Source organism: Falco naumanni, chromosome 16, assembly GCF_017639655.2.
Source record: "Falco naumanni isolate bFalNau1 chromosome 16, bFalNau1.pat, whole genome shotgun sequence".
In the NCBI taxonomy this organism is placed as follows: domain Eukaryota; kingdom Metazoa; phylum Chordata; class Aves; order Falconiformes; family Falconidae; genus Falco; species Falco naumanni.
Genome location: NC_054069.1, coordinates 288,557 through 306,587, shown reverse-complemented (window position 1 = coordinate 306,587; position 18,031 = coordinate 288,557). Strand labels below are relative to the sequence as shown.

At 43.8% G+C, this 18,031-nt stretch overlaps 1 protein-coding gene across 1 annotated transcript in view; it reads left to right on the top strand.

Moving 5' to 3' along the window:
• Nucleotides 1-18,031, top strand: part of KMT2A (lysine methyltransferase 2A) — a 48,994-nt gene that overhangs the window by 4,209 nt on the left and 26,754 nt on the right. The window contains 8 exon segments of the mRNA XM_040616242.1: nucleotides 7,697-7,766; nucleotides 8,964-11,632; nucleotides 12,943-13,120; nucleotides 13,469-13,703; nucleotides 14,968-15,032; nucleotides 15,829-16,197; nucleotides 16,805-16,878; nucleotides 17,533-17,661. Of these exon segments, the coding sequence (XP_040472176.1) occupies nucleotides 7,697-7,766; nucleotides 8,964-11,632; nucleotides 12,943-13,120; nucleotides 13,469-13,703; nucleotides 14,968-15,032; nucleotides 15,829-16,197; nucleotides 16,805-16,878; nucleotides 17,533-17,661 (3,789 nt within the window).

Sequence of the window (18,031 nt, the reverse complement as noted above, 5' to 3'; positions counted from 1 at the left end):
GTCTCCTTTATGCTTTTTCTTTCTGAAGGCTGGGGGTGCTCCTTCATCAGAAGCGTGAAAATAAAAGTACATGTTTTAACCATGCTGGTGAGTTTCCGATGTTACATGGTATTTTAAACTCTCAGAGGAGTGGTTTTGTGAAGCTTTTTGGTGGAAAGGAATTTGGGATTCCCATGAGAAGCTGTTTTCAAAGGAAGCTGTATCAATTTTGAAGGACAGCAGCAGCAGGGAGGTGAGGCAGTTTCAGGAGCAGCAGCAGTGTGCGCTGACCAGTTTGCTCCACGGGCTTTTTGGCGTCGCATTTCCTTCAGCTGGAAAACTCATGGGACAGACTCTTGCAATGGTGTTTCACTGTGTGCTTCTGTATTGTCATTAAAGCGCTGAACTACCGGTTTTACTATACCATGTTTGGACGAAATGAGGGAAGAGATCGGGTAACTTTTTGAGTCATTAGTTTGCTTCTCAGCCTCTTTTAAGCAGCTTCCAAGCACGTCCCTGCTGAGGCTACATCCTCCAGACCTGTTGAGTGCATGTCAAATGGTGCCAATGGCTTCCCCAAGTGAGCAGGTAAGGGTGTGCTCAGGCACTTTTCTCCTGCGGACATGTGTGAGAGAACACACTTGCTGCTGGTTTTCCAGCTGCCATGCCAGAACTTGCTGCCTGGACAGCTTTTAAGCAGTGAGAATTAGGTGGGAAAAGGCACTGTCTTACATGATGTAAAACCACAGCGAGGAGGCATTTTGTTCGTGTTTCGGTTGTATTTGGTTTCAGTCAACAGAAACATGGGTAACCTGCGTTCAGAGGGAGCCTTGCAGTAGAGGGACATCATTTTTCTGGTTCAGGTCACAAACTAGCAGAGGTTTGTTACTCCAGCTGTAGATTACTTGAGGAAACTATCTGGCATTTATTGAAAGACATCCTCATCCCCTCCAATCTCTTAGGAGGTCCAGGAAAGTATTGCTGAAGGGCAGACAAAGGGAGTTGCTGACAAGCTGCTGCATCTCACGTCTCTCTCCAGTGTTGGTGAACACTGGGGATGGCTGTGGCAAAGAATGTGGGTTCATGCAGACTAATCAAATGTGATGCTTCTCTGGCAATTAAATCCTTTTAGCTAAGTGCCCATGCAACATAAGCATCTGGGGGTTTGATGATCTTGTTTTTTACTGAGATTATTGCAGTTCATTAAAGTCAGTCCACAGTTGTGCTGGTTGTACACCAGCAGCGAGTGAATTCTTGGACCTTGAGGTAAAGGGATACCACAAAATTCCTGTGCAGGCATGAGCTGTTCCCCCCTGAGCCAAGCTACAAAGTGTAGTCTGACTTTAATAACACTTCCATGCTTTGCTTCTTTCTTTCTGTACGTTTCTTTAGGAGCGAAAGATGAGTTTGCCACTAGTAAAGATTTCGTTAATGCATCCATACAGCAAATTCAGAGCATAGCCATGTGCATGCAGAAGTATCTCATGTTTTGCAACCCACCACTTTGGTGCAGTTCTGTTAGTTGTGCCTACTTCTATTTAACAGCAAGCTCCAGAATTCTTTCCTGAGTTGTCCAAGTCCAGCTGCAGCATTGCTTTCTAAATGTACTTGATTGAATGAGGGGAGAGAGGGATTATGCTTGCCAGAAGCGATGTGTTGCCCATGGTCTCTTAGATGTGGTCTGAGAGGCTTTGGTCTTGCTTTTCTCTGGCGGCATGCAAGCTAAGTCTTTCTAGGTAATAGTTTGGCTGACCTTCTTCCTCGGAGGTGGTATTGAAAGCTTGTTGTAAGCAGAATGAGACTGTTTCAGGTGCTTTAACAAGCAACCCTTCTTTGTTCAGAGTGGAACTTGTAAATCAGAATTTCTCATCCAGGATGGCACTGGCATTCTGTGGAAAGCAGGGATCAATTGTGTTTTGTTAGTGGGCTGCTGCTGCAAGTTAGTCTGTTCCGCTGCTCGTGGTTTGGCCAGGTAGCAAGTGCCTAGCTGTAGTTACCTCTTAACAGTGGATATTCTCATTTCCCTCCTAGCAAGCTGGCAAAACTGGTCTGCACACTGGCTGATACTGTCAGAATGGGTGCTCTCTGCACTTAAGCCCCATAAACAGTAGTTTGCTCTTTCTAATTCTAAAATTAGGTGTCATCCGAGGGACTCTGGAAGCTGCAGCCCTATTCATGGTTGTATTGTCATGGTTGGTTGCTGAGGGTACAGCTGCAGCACAGTTGCAGGGGTGTATCTTCCCATTGTTCTCATTTGGGGGTTGTGTGGAGGTGACCCAGCCAAGAGCTGTTCTGTGCTCTCAGGACATGCTGTGTAGATTGGTGCCACTTCGAGGTGAAGCCCCAGCAGAATGTGCGTCACTCCTGTTCAGAGCTTTTGTCTAGTTAAAGAACAAAAGGACAAGTGGACCTTCAGCCAAGTCAGTACACAACAGTAACCCCAAGTGCTCCACTGTTTATTTGCTTGCATTGCATCGCAAGCAGTTGCTTGGGAAGCATCTCCCTGAACTCCCAGATGACTCTGCTCCTGACACGAGTGCAGAGTGTGCCCAGCATTTATCTCAGGGTTACTTAGTGCCAACCTCAGAGGACGTTTACTCTGCTGAAAGAAGAGTCTGTTAAATATTGTGCCGTAGTTACTAAGCAGGCTTCTGAATGAGCTTCTAAAAATAGCTTATCTCTTTACAAGAAGATGAGGTGCTGCATAACTGGTGGCAAGACCAAGATGGTGAACAAGAAAAGAAGCAAAGCATTGCTTGGATGATTCTATTGTAAAACTAAATAAACCTTTTCAAGAGCTGCTTGGAACAGCTGCATTGCTGGTTTAGTGCTTCTGACAGCTCTGATGACAGCCTTGTGCAACTTCGTTTATCTGTAGTGGTACAGGTGATACTATTATTCTGCAGACAGAGATTGGAACATCAGTCAATACCTTCAGGGGTAGCTTCTCATTGGAAGGTGGATTTTCCTCTAAGATCTTTAATCTGAAATTCTTGAAAAGTATTTTTGCCCAAGAACATTGTAATAGAGATGTGCTTGCAACTCCTGTGTTCCTGTAGTAGCTGCATGACTTCAGGAGAAGCCTTTCTTCATGTGGTCGCAACTTCGAGGTTTAAACCAGCTGAGATAGCTTGGTGTTTGAGTCGGAGATGTACATGAAAGCCCTGTTGCATATGGAGAGATCCTCCCCCTTGCCTGCTTCGTTAGGCTTCGTGTCTTGCACATGAGGACAAGCCTTCCCTCATCCTTTTATTTATAATCCCGAGTGACCTTTTTTGTGTTTCATTGTTCTTTCTCAGGTAAATGAGGTCACATTCAAAATCATTATGGTTTTTAATCACTCTCCATCTGTCGTGCTTTATAGTCACTTCTGAAAAATGGGAGGGAAGCTGTTCCTGCTTAATTTGCCCCAAAACTGCATTTTGATGTCTGATAGCTGACTGGATGCTTTAGCCTGGCAGTTGCTTACTGGTACTTCATGGCCTTCTCAGTCTTCTCTGATAAGTTACAAGGCTGCATTCTCAGATAGTGAGAATGACCAGTTTGAGTTCACCAATACACTCAAGAATGCTGTTGAACAAACATGAATGGTGCATTGGTCATGCTACTTGTAGTTTTAAATTAAGCCAAAGCGGTAATTTTGTGGAGAAAACCTTTTTACCATAGGCGCTTCTGGTGGCCACTTGGTAGGAAATGAGAAAAAACAATCCCCATGATATCGGGCCAAAGCCAAAATGAATGTATCCCATTGGAAAAGTCAGGTAACAGAGCTCAGTGTAAACATAGTGCTGGTTCCAATTGTGGATTATGACATGCTATTGTAAAAAATACAGGAAGTACTGATTTTAGTAGCGGTAAATAAAATAATAAGGATTGTAGGACATGAAGAAAACATTCACAGTAGCCACCTGAACTTGGAGGCAGATGCAAGTAGAGACTGTTGGTAGTGTTTTGTTGTTCACTTCATGGTCCTAGCCTCCAGATTCTTGTGGAGAAGGTGTATCTGTCAGAGGTAGCTGGAATAGCTGGGCTGAGGGTAGGCATTTCAAGATAGCAGGAATGGGGGAGGGGGGAGGGGTGGTGGAATCCTCCCACAGAAATCAGGAGTTATTTCCCCATCTCTCCAACAGTCTTCACCAGGTGCTTGTATGGAAATTCTTGTCCAGGCCAGGCAGCGGGGAAGCAGATCGGAGCAAACTTCTTGGGGAACGTAAAAGCCGAATACCTCTTCTGTTTCATAAAGAATTATGAAAAGGTGGAGGGGTGGCTGGAGCGTTAGAAAGCCAGGCGATGGGTTCTCATGTGCATTCAGGCCCAGTGTCCTGCTCTGGGCAGGAGAGAGTTAGCAGAAAATACACTTCTGTCACATGATGCTGGTACCTTTGAACACCAGACTGTCAAGTCGTAACTTTAAATGCGTACTTGTTCTCTGTTCCTAAGGCCTAACTGCACGCAGGCTGCCCTTTTGTAGCTTTGTTGTTACATATGAGGTGATTTTTATTTGCAACTGTGTGAGACTGTGTTTAGTATTAGATGCATCTCTTTCTTTAGAACTGGAGGTTTGCAGTCATTGGCCAGCAATGAGCATCTCACACATGTTTAAGACAAGCGCCAGTAACTGATTCTAGTGTAAGGTGTTATGTTAGATTACACTGAACTTGCTTGCCTCTCTGGACAGGGATGGTCTCTAATTTAATCTTGTCAACAACTCATTGCCTCTGTTACCCTTCCCGAAAATAACTAATTAATATCTAGTGCTTTAGTCAGTTTGTTGGAAATGAGACTAGTCCTTAGAGCTGCATACATTGGCGCTGTGGTAGGGACAGCTGTGTGTTTGTAGCAGTGCAGCTCTGGAGGGGCAGCCACGAGTTGCCCCTTGCTCAGAGCTGTTCCTGCGCAGCAAATGAGGGAAGTGCTGGGAAGCTGTTTCATTGGAGTTGGGAGACTTGGAAATTAGTTGTTTCATGGAAGGAAATCACTGATATTTTTTTCACCAGGCAGTCTATAGGATTCCCCTATAAGGGGCTGTATACATGTCTTAGGAGTGCTCTGCTTGCGACAGTAAGTTCCGTTTCCTCAGGGGGGATGTGCTCATACCCACAAAAGTCAGCATTATTCAACCTTTCCCTGTACCCGGTGTATGCTATGTGCACGTGATTGTGTGTTTGAAAATGCTGCAAATGTCAATTTTTGGTAGCCTAACAAAGAAGAGATGATGTGGGGTGAGGGGCTGTTCCCTTTGCATTTCTGAACCTGACCATTCATAGGTAGCTTGTTATTTTTCTGCTTGCATTCTCAGTGTTTGGACCATCTCAGCCCGAATGTGCCTCTGTTGGCAGCCTCTCCCTTTGCTGGTGCTGAGGACCCTCTCCCCGGGCACACATCCGGGCACGGGCAGTGCCTGCGCAGCAGTGTTTACATCTTGCAGTGAGCCCACGTGCTCGGGGAGTGGCAGGCGGGCATGGCGGGCCCTTGGTCCGCAGTGCTGGGAGCAGGCAGCCGGCAGTGCTGCGTTCTTTCTCACTCCGGTTTTGTTACCCTAGGATTAAAGTTGAGAGGTGGTGGCTTTTCCCTTTCAGGGAAAGGTCTCAGGTAGGGGAGGGTTCTGCGTGATACAAGGTTCCTTGGGTAGAAACAATGCATTTTGGCGTAATTCTGTTTATTTTACATTGTGTTATCATTGCTTTTTCTGGTTTTCTTGGCATTGCTGCTGCAACTTTTAAGGGCAGATAGGCAGCAAGAATGCGAGGAAGGGCAGGACTTGTCCCCTTCTGCAGCAATGTGTGCTGATAATTGCTTACAGCAATTATGAACTGCAGCTTAGGTTCCTATGTGTTACATTTGGCTCGCTAGAGCATAATCTGTGTTGAGAACTTGAATGGCCTTCTGTTCAGAATATTTACTATATTTGAATTGTTTAATACCAAGGCTCATCAAACAGAAACCAAGCAGAAAATTTTGAGAAATAGTTTGTCTTAAGCCCTTTTTATCACATCATGACTTTTCTGTAGACAGAGGTGTAGAGAATTCAATGTGGGGGGCTTAATTTCTTTAGACGGTGGTTTCAGTAGCTAAGATTTTCTTTGTGGTCTGTCCTGTAAGTATGTGAATTAGAAATTCATGTAGAAAGCACAAGGGGGAAAGAAGGCACAGTTTTGACAGAGGTTTTTTATCAGCGCTAAGCTGCATCAGGGAAGGGTGTTACTTCACTGCACAGCTTACCTTCTGCTATTCAGTGTTGCACTGTTCTTGCAGTGCTTGCTTTTCTCAAAGCTCTTTGCAGACTCAAATTGTTAGAGAAACAGCACTGTTACTTTCTAGCATGCAACTGCATTGCACAGCAGTTTAATGAAGCAAGCAACAAGCCACATCTCAGTTTTCAAAGTTCAGAGGAAACTTTAGACTGGTGAACATAAATCCTTGAGGTGAACTTGGACTAGGAAGGCTGAAACAATGTATAAATAAAACTGTGCCACAAACTTCAGTGGCGGACAGATAGGATTGGCCTGTATTGATGTTAACAGAGTACCTTTAGCATCATGCCTCTGTCAGAGGGAAGAGCTTTACAATGGAAGTCAGGTTTTCATCTCTCCTAAAGACAAAGTCTGAAGTGAATTAAAAAACCTGAACAAACATGCACCACCACCACCCACCCCCCCCAAAACTAAAACCCAAACCAACAACAAAACCCACCTTTACTGTAATCAAGAGTCAAGTAAATTCTTATGAAAATTGACCTTGATGTTCCATAATGTTACCTACATGGCTACTGATTTCATTATTGTTTGAAATGTAACAATTAGTAAAGGTTGTGGTCCCTTAGTAAGGAATTGCTTATTTGGTGATGACTTTGCTGAGAACCGTAGGAGAGGAGGCAACCTCGGGTGCCTCAGAGAAAGCTTGCTCTGCCACCTTACTAGTTTGCAGTGAGTTTAGGTATTTGGTGCTATGACAGGCTGCGGCTCTTGGGGTGCATGAATGATGCCTGCATCTTGGGGAGGACTCCGTCTTCCCATCAGTAGTTTTAGCCTGCTTATTCCGTAGCCAGACTCAGAGGTTGTTGCTTGATGGAGCTGACAGGATGGAATTTATCTGAAGGCGTGCCAGTCTCTGTGGGATCCAAAAAGGCCTTGAAACCGTGCATTTTCCTTCCAGGGGCCATAAGTGTTGCTGTTGGGTCTTGTGGAAGCAGGTGGCAAGCCCTTCCTCAGGGAAGCTGTTGGGAAGGGACTGGAGCGAGCCTTGAGGTCTTGTTCCACCTCCAGGATGCTTGAGCAGAATTACAGACCTCAGATGCTTCCACTCATCCTGAGAGGCTTACATGAGTTTGGAGGAACTTAGTCTAGAGGACTATGGGAGCACTTCTTTTGCTGGAGTATGTCTTTTAGGGTGGTTTGAGTAATAGCTTTTTACAGTAGAACTGTGCGGTTTGATGTGAGCAGCAGATCTTATGCGTTAAGGGTTGGTTTCCATATATGATTGTCCTTTGTTTCCCTGTAACTCTTTCTGATCGTTCTGTAGCTGTGAACTATAGCTGCTTTATATGTATGTGTAAAATTTGTATTTCCTTTTTGTCAATCGTTTGCTAGAACAATTGCCTGTATGTTACCTCGGGAGGGAGAGGTCCTCTAGAATCCTTTCATGCTTTGGTCATGGTGAAGTTCATTTTAATGCTAATATCCATGTCTTCAAATTCCTCTCCACTTTCTCATTGCAGGATGAACAGTTTTTAGGTTTTGGTTCAGACGAAGAAGTCAAAGTACGAAGTCCCACCAGGTCCCCCACAGGTATGTTCAAGTTGCAGGACTGAATGTTGACTTCATATTCTCCTTTGTGATGGTTTTGCTGTGCCTATCTTGTTTGTTCCATCACATCTCATCCACTATAAAAGCCACCCCAGTATGGATTCAGCTTGGTTAGTTTTTGGACTCTTTACATTTGATCTGTTACAGAACAGGGAAGCTTTGGGTAAAAGAGTTATACTGATTAAACCAGTATTGGAAACCTCATGTTATAGTGTTTTGGAGAGGCAATTATTTGAATAGTAAAGATCTCAAGCTAATTTGAACATTTCGGTATCTCTCAGTAGACTTCTTATCACCTGTAACTGGAACCTTCACTTTTTTGGAAACAAAACAAATATAGAATGCTTGAGGATAAGCAGCAGCTAAGTTGTTGCATTTTCAAATCTCAAGATGTAGGATCAGATCATGATGGGACTGCTGGTGAATGAGTTCAGTTTTGATTTAGGTTCAGCACCCTGCTTATTCCCCACAATGATCTACTAAGCTTGGTCCTGTCAGCAAGTTCTGCTGTGGAGAGCCTTCCTGGTAGGGTGTTTCAAGTAAAGAATGAAGTATGTTGTCAGACCCAGAATAACTGGGTTTGGTGGGTATGCATTGAAATTTATTGGTGGAGGTGAGTAATCAAGTCTTGCACATCATCTTGGTGATTCCAAATCAGTGCCAAGAGCTGTGTTTCAAAGATAAAGATTTTTTAGTAAATTATCTTGTGTCAGCCTCTCCCTGTATGTTGTTTTTGCCTTAATGACCTATCCCTTAGCAGTGCAGTGGATGGTACTAGAGAAGGAAGTTTGGTTTGGGGTTTTTTTGTTTCCTGTCATGTAGATGTGATCTGCTAATATTGGCACGTGCCCCTAAGTATTATTGATCCCTCTCCACGTTAGGTTGATAGTGGTTTTGTGCCATTGCATATACAGTTGTTGTGAAAAGGCAAGGTGGTATTTAAAAAAAAAGAAATTATGATCCTCTTAATGTTTTATATGGGAGAAGAGGTTTGTTGGGAAGGTGCTCTTTACATGTATTGATAAACTGTATTTTTATTTATTGATTAACTGAGATGTCTTGGCAACTTGGATGGGCAGTATGACTGATATTGAGAAAATACTTGTGTGACCTGGGTAATACTGATCTGATACTTGAAGAAATGTAACGTATGCTCTACGTTCTCTACTTCCCTCTCAGTTAAATCTAGTCCACGGAAGCCTCGCGGGAGGCCCCGTAGCAGTTCAGACCGAAGTTCAACTGTACTGTCAGACTCCTCATCAGTGTGTTCCCCTTCAAGCAAGTCTGAAACCACATCCATGGAGAAGGTCAAGAAGAAGGAGTTGAAGAGTGGGGAAAAAAGACGAGGAAGACCGCCAACACTTACGAGCGTGAAGTTCAAACTATCACAAGTAAAGGATGCGTCGGACATTCAGAAACGCAATAAAGAAGAAAAAGAGAGTCTGAAAAAAATCAAAAGGTCACCATCCACTACGTTTCAGCAGGCAACTAAAATCAAGAAATTAAGAACTAGTAAACTCTCCCCACTGAAATCTAAATTTAAGCCTGGGGCAAAACTTCAGATTGGGAGGAAGAGCGTTCAGATCGTGCGCAGGAGAGGTAGGCCACCATCCTCTGAACGTTTAAAGACTTCCTCAACCTTAGTCATAAACTCTCAGCTGGAGAAGCCCCAAAGGATTCGCAAAGAAAAGGATGGCACGCCGCCTCTTATGAAAGAAGAGAAGACTGCTGTCAGACAGAGTCCACGCAGGATTAAGCCCGTGAGGATTATACCTTCCACCAAAAGGACAGATGCCACAATTGCTAAGCAACTTTTGCAGAGGGCTAAAAAGGGAGCGCAAAAGAAGATTGAGAAAGAGGCAGCCAAACTGCAGGGCAGGAAGGGGAGAACCCAGCTTAAAAATATCCGACAGTTCATCATGCCAGTTGTGAGTGCTATCTCTTCACGGATCATTAAAACACCCAAGCGGTTTATTGAGGATGAAGACTACGATCCTCCTATTAAAATATCCAGACTAGAATCCACACCAAACAGCAGGTTCAGCGCTACGTCTTGTGGCTCCAGTGAAAAGTCCAGTGCTGCTTCTCAGCATTCATCTCAGATGTCTTCAGACTCCTCACGGTCCAGTAGCCCCAGTGTGGATACTTCTACAGACTCCCAGGCTTCTGAGGAGATGCAGATGCTTTCTGAGGAGCGAAGCAATACCCCAGAAGTTCACACACCACTACCTGTTTCTCAGTCCCCTGAAAATGATAACAGCGATAGGAGAAACAGAAGATTTTCAATAACAGAAAGAAGTTTTGGCCAGCGGACTGCTAAAAAGTTGTCGGCCTTACCCAGTGTGCCACAGCAGCAGTCGTCCTCCTCTCCTCCTCCCCCTTTGCTTACTCCTCCCCCGCCACTGCAGCCTGCTTCCAGCATTTCAGACCATACCCCTTGGCTTATGCCTCCTACCATACCATTAGCCTCACCCTTTCTTCCTGCCTCTGCTGCACCGATGCAAGAGAAACGGAAGTCAATTCTGCGAGAGCCAACGTTTAGGTGGACCTCCCTGAAGCATTCCAGGTCAGAACCGCAGTACTTCTCATCAGCAAAATATGCCAAAGAGGGTCTTATTCGCAAACCGATATTCGACAACTTCAGGCCCCCACCACTGACACCGGAGGATGTTGGGTTTGCATCTGGCTTCTCAACACCAGGTGCGACAGCTCCAGCACGTTTGTTTTCTCTTCACTCTGGAACAAGGTTTGACATTCACAAGAGAAGTCCTCTGCTGAGAGCTCCCCGATTCACACCGAGTGAGGCTCATTCCAGGATCTTTGAGTCTGTAACTCTGCCCTCATCGGTTGGTCGCGCCACTACAGGAACCTCTGCAACAGGTGCCTCCTCTCGGAAGCGAAAGAGGAGAGTATTTAGCCCCATCCGATCGGAACCCAGATCTCCTTCGCACTCCATGAGGACGAGAAGTGGGAGACTTAGTACCTCTGACCTGACAACTCTCACCCCACAGTCTTCTGTCTCTTCCTCATTAACTAGCATTTCTGTTAGTTCTCTTGCCACTAGTGCCTTAAATTCAACTTTTACTTTTCCTTCCCATTCCCTAACACAGTCTGGAGAGTCGGCAGAAAGAAGCCAGAGACCGAGGAAGCAGACTAGCACTCCAGCAGAGCCTTTCTCATCTAGTAGCCCTACTCCTCTCTTCCCCTGGTTCACGCCGAGTCCCCAGACGGAGAGAGGCAGAAACAAGGATAGGGCAGCAGAGGAACTCTCCAAAGACAAAGATGCTGACAAAAGCCTGGAGAAAGACAAGAGCAGAGAGAAAGACAGGGAGAGAGAAAAGGAGAACAAACGGGAGTCAAGGAAAGAGAAAAGGAGAAAAGGGTCAGAAATTCAGAGCAGCTCTGCTTTGTTTCCTGTAGGTAAAATGCCCAAAGAAAAAGTTGTCAGCGAAGACGTTGCAGCATCATCATCTGCCAGGAAAACTGCTGGGCGGAAGAAGTCTACAGCAATAGATCCCACAGCAGACGTTTCCACTGCTACTCTGGTAGATACGGTAGCCATCAAAACCAAAACATCCAAGAAAGGTAGAGGGGGGTTAGACAAATCAGATCTGGACCTCAGCCCTGCTGTGCCATCTTTGGAGAAGGAAAAAGCCCTGCGTCTTCCTGCTCCCTCGTCAAGCACTGTTAAACATTCCGCGTCCTCCATCAGCTCTATGTTGGCTCAGGCAGACAAACTGCCAATGACTGACAAGAGAGTGGCCAGTCTTCTGAAAAAGGCAAAAGCCCAGCTGTACAAGATTGAGAAGAGCAAGTCCCTCAAACAAGCAGATCAGCCAAAAGCACAGGTATTCTTTTTTCCAATGTTTTTGGGGTTTGGTGGATTGTTTTGGGTTTTTTTTGCTAAAGTACATCTTATTTTGAACTTGTGCTGAAAGTCACAAGTAGCTTTCATATCCTAAGTGTGAAGAATTAGTGTGCTGAGCTAAGCAGATGTTAGTGTAACAGATGGCAAATGATCCAAAAATGAGAAGCCCTGGGCAGAAGCTGAGGGGGAGAGGGAGCTGCTGCTCAGGGGGAGAGCTGTGTGCATTTTTAGAGATCAGTACGGCGTAGTTGCTCATTAGGTTTCTCTGAATAAATCCAAGCAGTGTGATCAGAGGAGTAGTACTCACTCTTAAAAGCACAGTTCCAGCAAACTGCAGTAGTCTGTCTTGGCCTCAGTGTTTCTTGTAGGCCCTTCTCAAGCGTAAAGCTGGCTTCTGAAGATCAAGTGGGTCTTGGTCTCTCTCTTTTAACTTTACACAGTGATGATCTGTCACTTATGGGCAGGAGTAATATCCATTGGGGTTTTGCATCTGACTGGGGGACTGCCTCCTCCTGCTTTCCTCTCTCCCTTCTCCCCCATGCCAAAAATGCCTGTTTCTGCAGTCCTTTTTAGCTGCCAGAAAGGTACAAAATATGCTTTCAGAGAATGCTTCCTTTTTATTTAAGCTGTTACTTTCCTTAATGGCACTAGTGTTGAAAATTGCTAGTGCATATTTTAAAGGGAAAACTCTCAAGCTTTCATCTCTGAAATTAAGTGCATCCCTCTGTATGTCTGGTCTGGTACAGAAACAGCCCAGGCCCTCACAATTACCTGTTTGAGGGAGTTCTTTTTGTAGGAGATACTTCAGAACCCTATCGTGAAAATGTGGAGAATAACACTAAAACACTACATTTCTTTTAGCACCTCATTAAACACAAGCCCCTCATCTTAAAGGCCAGCAGCTACAAAGCTATCAAACACCTTGGTTTACTTCTGGCTTCTGCTGGATCACGTAGCTCTGAATGTTAGCTTAATTCCAGCTGATGCCAATTTCTATGATACCAGTGCCTTGGTAACATGCCTTCATGAGAGAACTTGCTTTCCACTAACAGGTAGAAACTTAACCTTGTAATCCCAAATGAGTAAAACCTATTGTTCTTTTGAGTTTATCCTTCTGTTGGTAACCAAGCCTTAGAAGGGTGAGGGTCTTTATCCCAGTTCTTACAAAGAGCAAGCTAAGATACAAATTAACCCTTTTTAGGTAATTTAGAAGTTTCTGTTGCATGTTTCCCAGCCTCATTTTGGTACCATTCTTAGGAATACTGTCTGTTCTTGTCTTCTGAAATCTAGGGACAAGAGAGTGATTCATCGGAAACGTCAGTCCGAGGACCACGAATAAAACATGTTTGCAGGAGAGCAGCTGTTGCACTGGGCCGCAAGCGAGCAGTGTTTCCTGATGACATGCCCACTCTGAGTGCCTTACCATGGGAAGAACGAGAGAAGATACTGTCTTCCATGGGGAATGATGGTGAGTTAAGTTTTTGGTTTTCATCTAAGTCAGCTTTTGTTGACTGCTCAAAATACGGGCTTCGAGTGATTAACAAGGGAAAGTATGTTGAACAGCTCTGTTACAATGCCATTCAAACAGGTTTCATGCTTTTAACCACTGGTAATTGTTATAAACAAGTCTTCTGCACTTTTGTTCTGTTGAGGGGTGTGTGTACATATACATGTACATACCTATGTGTATACACACACGCACCCCTTGTGTGCAGATGAATCTATGCTTAATGGAATAAATTCTGTTAGAAAATTAGACCCTCCTGAAACACTCTTTGACATCAGTGAATTCACATTAGAAATCTTTTTTTGATAGATAAGTCATCAATAGCTGGCTCAGAAGAGGCTGAACCTCTTGCTCCACCTATCAAGCCAATTAAGCCCGTTACCAGAAACAAGGCACAGCAAGAACCTCCAGTGAAGAAGGGCCGACGCTCAAGGCGCTGTGGGCAGTGTTCAGGCTGTCAGGTTCCAGAGGACTGTGGTGTCTGTACTAACTGTCTAGACAAACCCAAGTTTGGTGGGCGCAATATAAAGAAGCAGTGCTGCAAGTAAGTGTGTGTCTGAGAAGCTGTTCAGCTAATCCCTATACTGCCTGGGATAAGCACACCTACACTTTGGGACAGGGAACAGCAGGTTTACCCTGTAGCAAAGGCTTTGAGTGAGTTTGCCCTGGGCTGAGGCCAGATCATAGTGGGGGACTGTGAAGAGTTTGAGTCACGATCCTGATGTGAAGTGTGTTTGTAACAAGCCCTTTTCCTGAAGTTTGTTTCTGGTTTATTCTCCCCGGTTTGATGAGACTGGCACAGCATTGAAAAGCATTTGCTATGAGACCAGTGGCTTTCATGAAACTGTTTTTTTGCAAGGAAAGTGATGTATACCTAGATATTTATCTCTTGTTTTCCTAAACTGCATTACTGAAGAGCTTGTGTTTTTGAGGTGATACTTATCTGGTGTGTATACACTTCATCTAACAAAGATGTCTCTGGATGTCATTAAGAAACACCACTCTTCCTTGATCTTTCCTATTGTTTTTTATACATATTGTTTAGCCAGAACCTTTCACTTTTAATTGCTGCATTAAATTGATTTTACTAGGCAGATCATCTGTCTGAAAAGGCAGCGAGTGAAGTGGCACCAATAAAGTGTTGTGGTATGAAAGCTATTTATAAAGCATGGGTGTGGGAATTGCTGTGTAGTGCTCATCTGCTTGAAAACACTCTGCAGACTACAGTCTGTAAGTGGTCTCGCTCTTCGCAGCTTTGCCCAGGCCTTAGGCTAGGTTTCAAAATCACAGGCCCTGCTACAAGAATGAAGGCAGAAACAAAGCTTAGCCCAGCCTATAGGAGACATCGTATGCCAAACAGGAAAGTAGGAAAGCCCAGTCACCTAATCCGATTGCACTCCAAGAGTAACTACTTTTGTCTGAAATGGCCTCAGTCTGGATTACATGAAACCTACAGCTGAGAGAGTTTGTGGTTTCTTAGAGCTCTTGGAAGTATTCTAATATATCTCAAACCTAAGAAATGAAATTGATAGGGGGGGTTACTGGTGAGGCAGTGTTTTTACATAAGCATTTTTATTTACGGCACAATTGTGTTGAGAGTATGGAAAACAAACAGGATAATACAGAGGAAAGTAAGAAGTTTCTTGTATGTATCTGAAGAAATACGAAAGGGAGAAAATTGATTGGAAAAAGGTAGTAGGTGTCTTGATAATGTTTTTTTTTTCAGTGTCTCCTGTTGAATATTTACAGACTGTCCTATTAACGTCTGCATTTTTTTTCTGACTTCACAACATGCTCTTTCCTTTTAGAATGAGGAAATGTCAGAATCTACAATGGATGCCTTCAAAAGCGTATCTTCAGAAGCAAGCTAAAGGTAGGCTGAAAGACTTGGCTCGAGTATAGCACAAGAGACGAGTTTTCATTTCTTAAATTTTGCTCTTTGTGCTGTTGTGGCTACACTGAGCTTACAAAAGGTTCATCTGCAACCAAACGTTAACAGGGAGCCTGACTGTTTTGCTGATGTCAGGTGGAAGTTGCAGGAGAGCCGTTAGTATGGACAGCATCTGTACTCCCTAACAGTGGCTGTCTCTTTCAGCACTGAGCTTGTAGTTTTTCCTCCCTTTTGTAGGGAGATGATGATGGTGGCTGGTCACTCTCCCTTCTGCCCTTCAGGTGAAGTGTTTCTCGGAGATTTGCGTGCTCCTGAGTGACCCAGGGAGTCTCACAGCCTCCTTGTCTCTGACAGAAGGCTTAAGTGAGCCATCGTATGTGTTCTGTTAGATGCCTGCATTCTTGGTACTGGAGCTCTGGAGGTTTGCATGTTAGTTTTACAGTGATCAGGTGGCTGCCTTGAACTCCCCAAACTTCGCCACACAAAGTCTGCTTTCTCCTTTTGCGCAGTTAAGCTCTGAATCTGCTTTACTACACAAGGGTCTTGCTTATTGCTCTGTCAGAATAGAGGCCCGAGGTATTAGAACACATATGCCAAGTGCATTAATTTTACTGACAAAATGCTTTATTTTTCTGAGTACCGTTTTTCCTTTTGTATGACAGAATGACAAAATTCTGACATCAAAGTGTCTCTGTTTCCTGGTTTTAAAAAAGCAGCAAATCATTTGAAGTTGCACCGTTTTTGTCTGTGTTGTTTTATTGATGCTTCTTCTTCCTAGCTGCAAAAAAGAAAGAGAAGAAATCGAAGACAAATGAAAAGAAAGAAAGCCATTCTGGAAAGAACCAGTTGGACTCTGGACAGAAACAAGCTCCTCAGACTGCCGTATCAAGGGAAGACAATGCTGTAAAGAAGAGCAGTGAGCCTGCTCGTAAGCCCGTTGAGGAAAAACATGAGGATGGAAATTCCTCCATTCCAGCATCAGAGCCCAAACAGGTCCCTGCATCCAGTACCAGAAAGACTGGCAAGCAGACGTCCCAGCCAGTACAGCTCCCTCCTTCTCAGCCACCAAGCTCAGGACCTTTGAAAAAAGAAGCACCTAAACTTACCACTTCTGAGCATAAGAAAAAGACTCCCCAGCCAGAAATAGGTAAATGGGACTGTTTATCCTCAGTATGCTTGAGTCATGTTAAGTAACAATACGAATACTGCTAAAAACTGTTGGATTTTAAAACTGATCAATGTTTTCTGATCTGGTGAAGTTACAGCAGCTTCTTTTGGAAATTTTGCTTAGAACTGGCTTTTTTTCTGTTGAACTACAGTGTACGTTGGGGCAGGGAGAAAGATGGACATTGTTGCTGTGATTGTTAGTCATGTAGTCTTGAAGTATATTTTCAATATTAAGTATGTGGACTGTTGATAGTCTGAATGTGAAACAAGAAGGATGTAATCTTTTACTACAAAAACATAGTCCACTGTTGCACGTAGTACAGAACAGCATGAACAGTGTCTGGCAAGGCAGCTCCGGGACTTCTGTGGCTTTGTACCCACAACAGATTTTTAGCACGGCAAGCTCTCCTGGTCATGCCTCGAGGAGACTGCTCAAGTCCTAGTTGGTGAGGTGCAGTCACAGAACAGGGTGGAACGACTCTAGTCTGAAATCCCTCACACATTACCCAGCTGATTTTTTTCCCTTTTCTTCTCTACAGGTGGCTGTTAGTTACTTGAAATACTCATAATTTTTCCCCCCTTCCTAGGCACAGAACAAAGCAAACAGAAAAAAATTGCTCCCCGTCCAACTTTCCCTGTGAAACAGAAACCAAAAGAAAAGGTGAATACTGTTTTTTGTACACAGTCAGTAAATTTCAAGAACCTGGAACTTCTGTCTGTCTAGAAAGTAGAACTGTATTACTTAACCCTTTTGCAGAATTTTGTTTGTGGGGGTTTTTTTCTGTTGTACTTAGAGTAGTTAGGTTTTTTTCCTTGTGGCAGTATGTGGATACCAAAGTACCTGGCATATGCCTAAGATTCGGTTCAGATGTTAACTTGTTCTGTTAAGACATGTACATTGTGAGGTGGAGGCTAGCTTTTCCATTAAAAATGGGGGTACCTTCATCTCAGAAACAACTCCATTATGAAAAAAAACAAAACCCAAACAAAGAATCACCTTAAATCTAAGAGAGAAGTGCATAGGGACTAATTACATCCAGAGCTGCCCCACTGCAGCAAAATAAAAACCAGTGCTCTGATGTGAGAGCACATTGTGATGTTAGAGGAGAATGCAGCGAATTGAATTAAAATGTTAATGTGTGTGGAACGCTCTTAAGAAATGGTTTGCAAAACACTTACTTTCTTGTGGCTTTTACACACTCATTAATCCTGTGATGGTTTGGGGGTTTTGTCTGTGAATTATCTATGGCATTTAATGTAATTACTGGTTAAGTTTTAATGTTTGGGATTAATGCAGGCTCCTTTACTTGACTAGGAAAAGCCCCCTCCTATAAGCAAGCCAGAAAGCAGCACGCTGAATTTGCTCAGTACTCTGACTAACGGAAGCAGTTCCAAGCAAAAGCCACCTACAGATGGAGTCCACAGAATCCGAGTGGATTTCAAGGTAGAGGACAAAATGTTTTAAGTATTTGAATGTTACCTGGCTCTAAACACTGGAACTAGAGTCCCTCAAGAGTGCTGGCAGTGACTTCTAAGGTTGTGTGTCTGGTACCATTCAGAGAGAACTGCAAATAGGAGCCTTCCTGACAAGTCACTCAGTTCGTTTTTAGAAGCTTGTCATGCCTTTTTTTTTTTTTTTCTTATAATTAGAGTACTGGATGAAGAGACACTTAAAGCTTTAAAACCTTAACTGTCAATGTGTGAGGATGAGCAAGAATTTGAGGTTTATGAAGAATTATTCCATTAAGATGGAACTATAAAACCTTACCACAACTTGAGCCAACAAGATTTGGGGAAAATGTTAGTAACTTGTA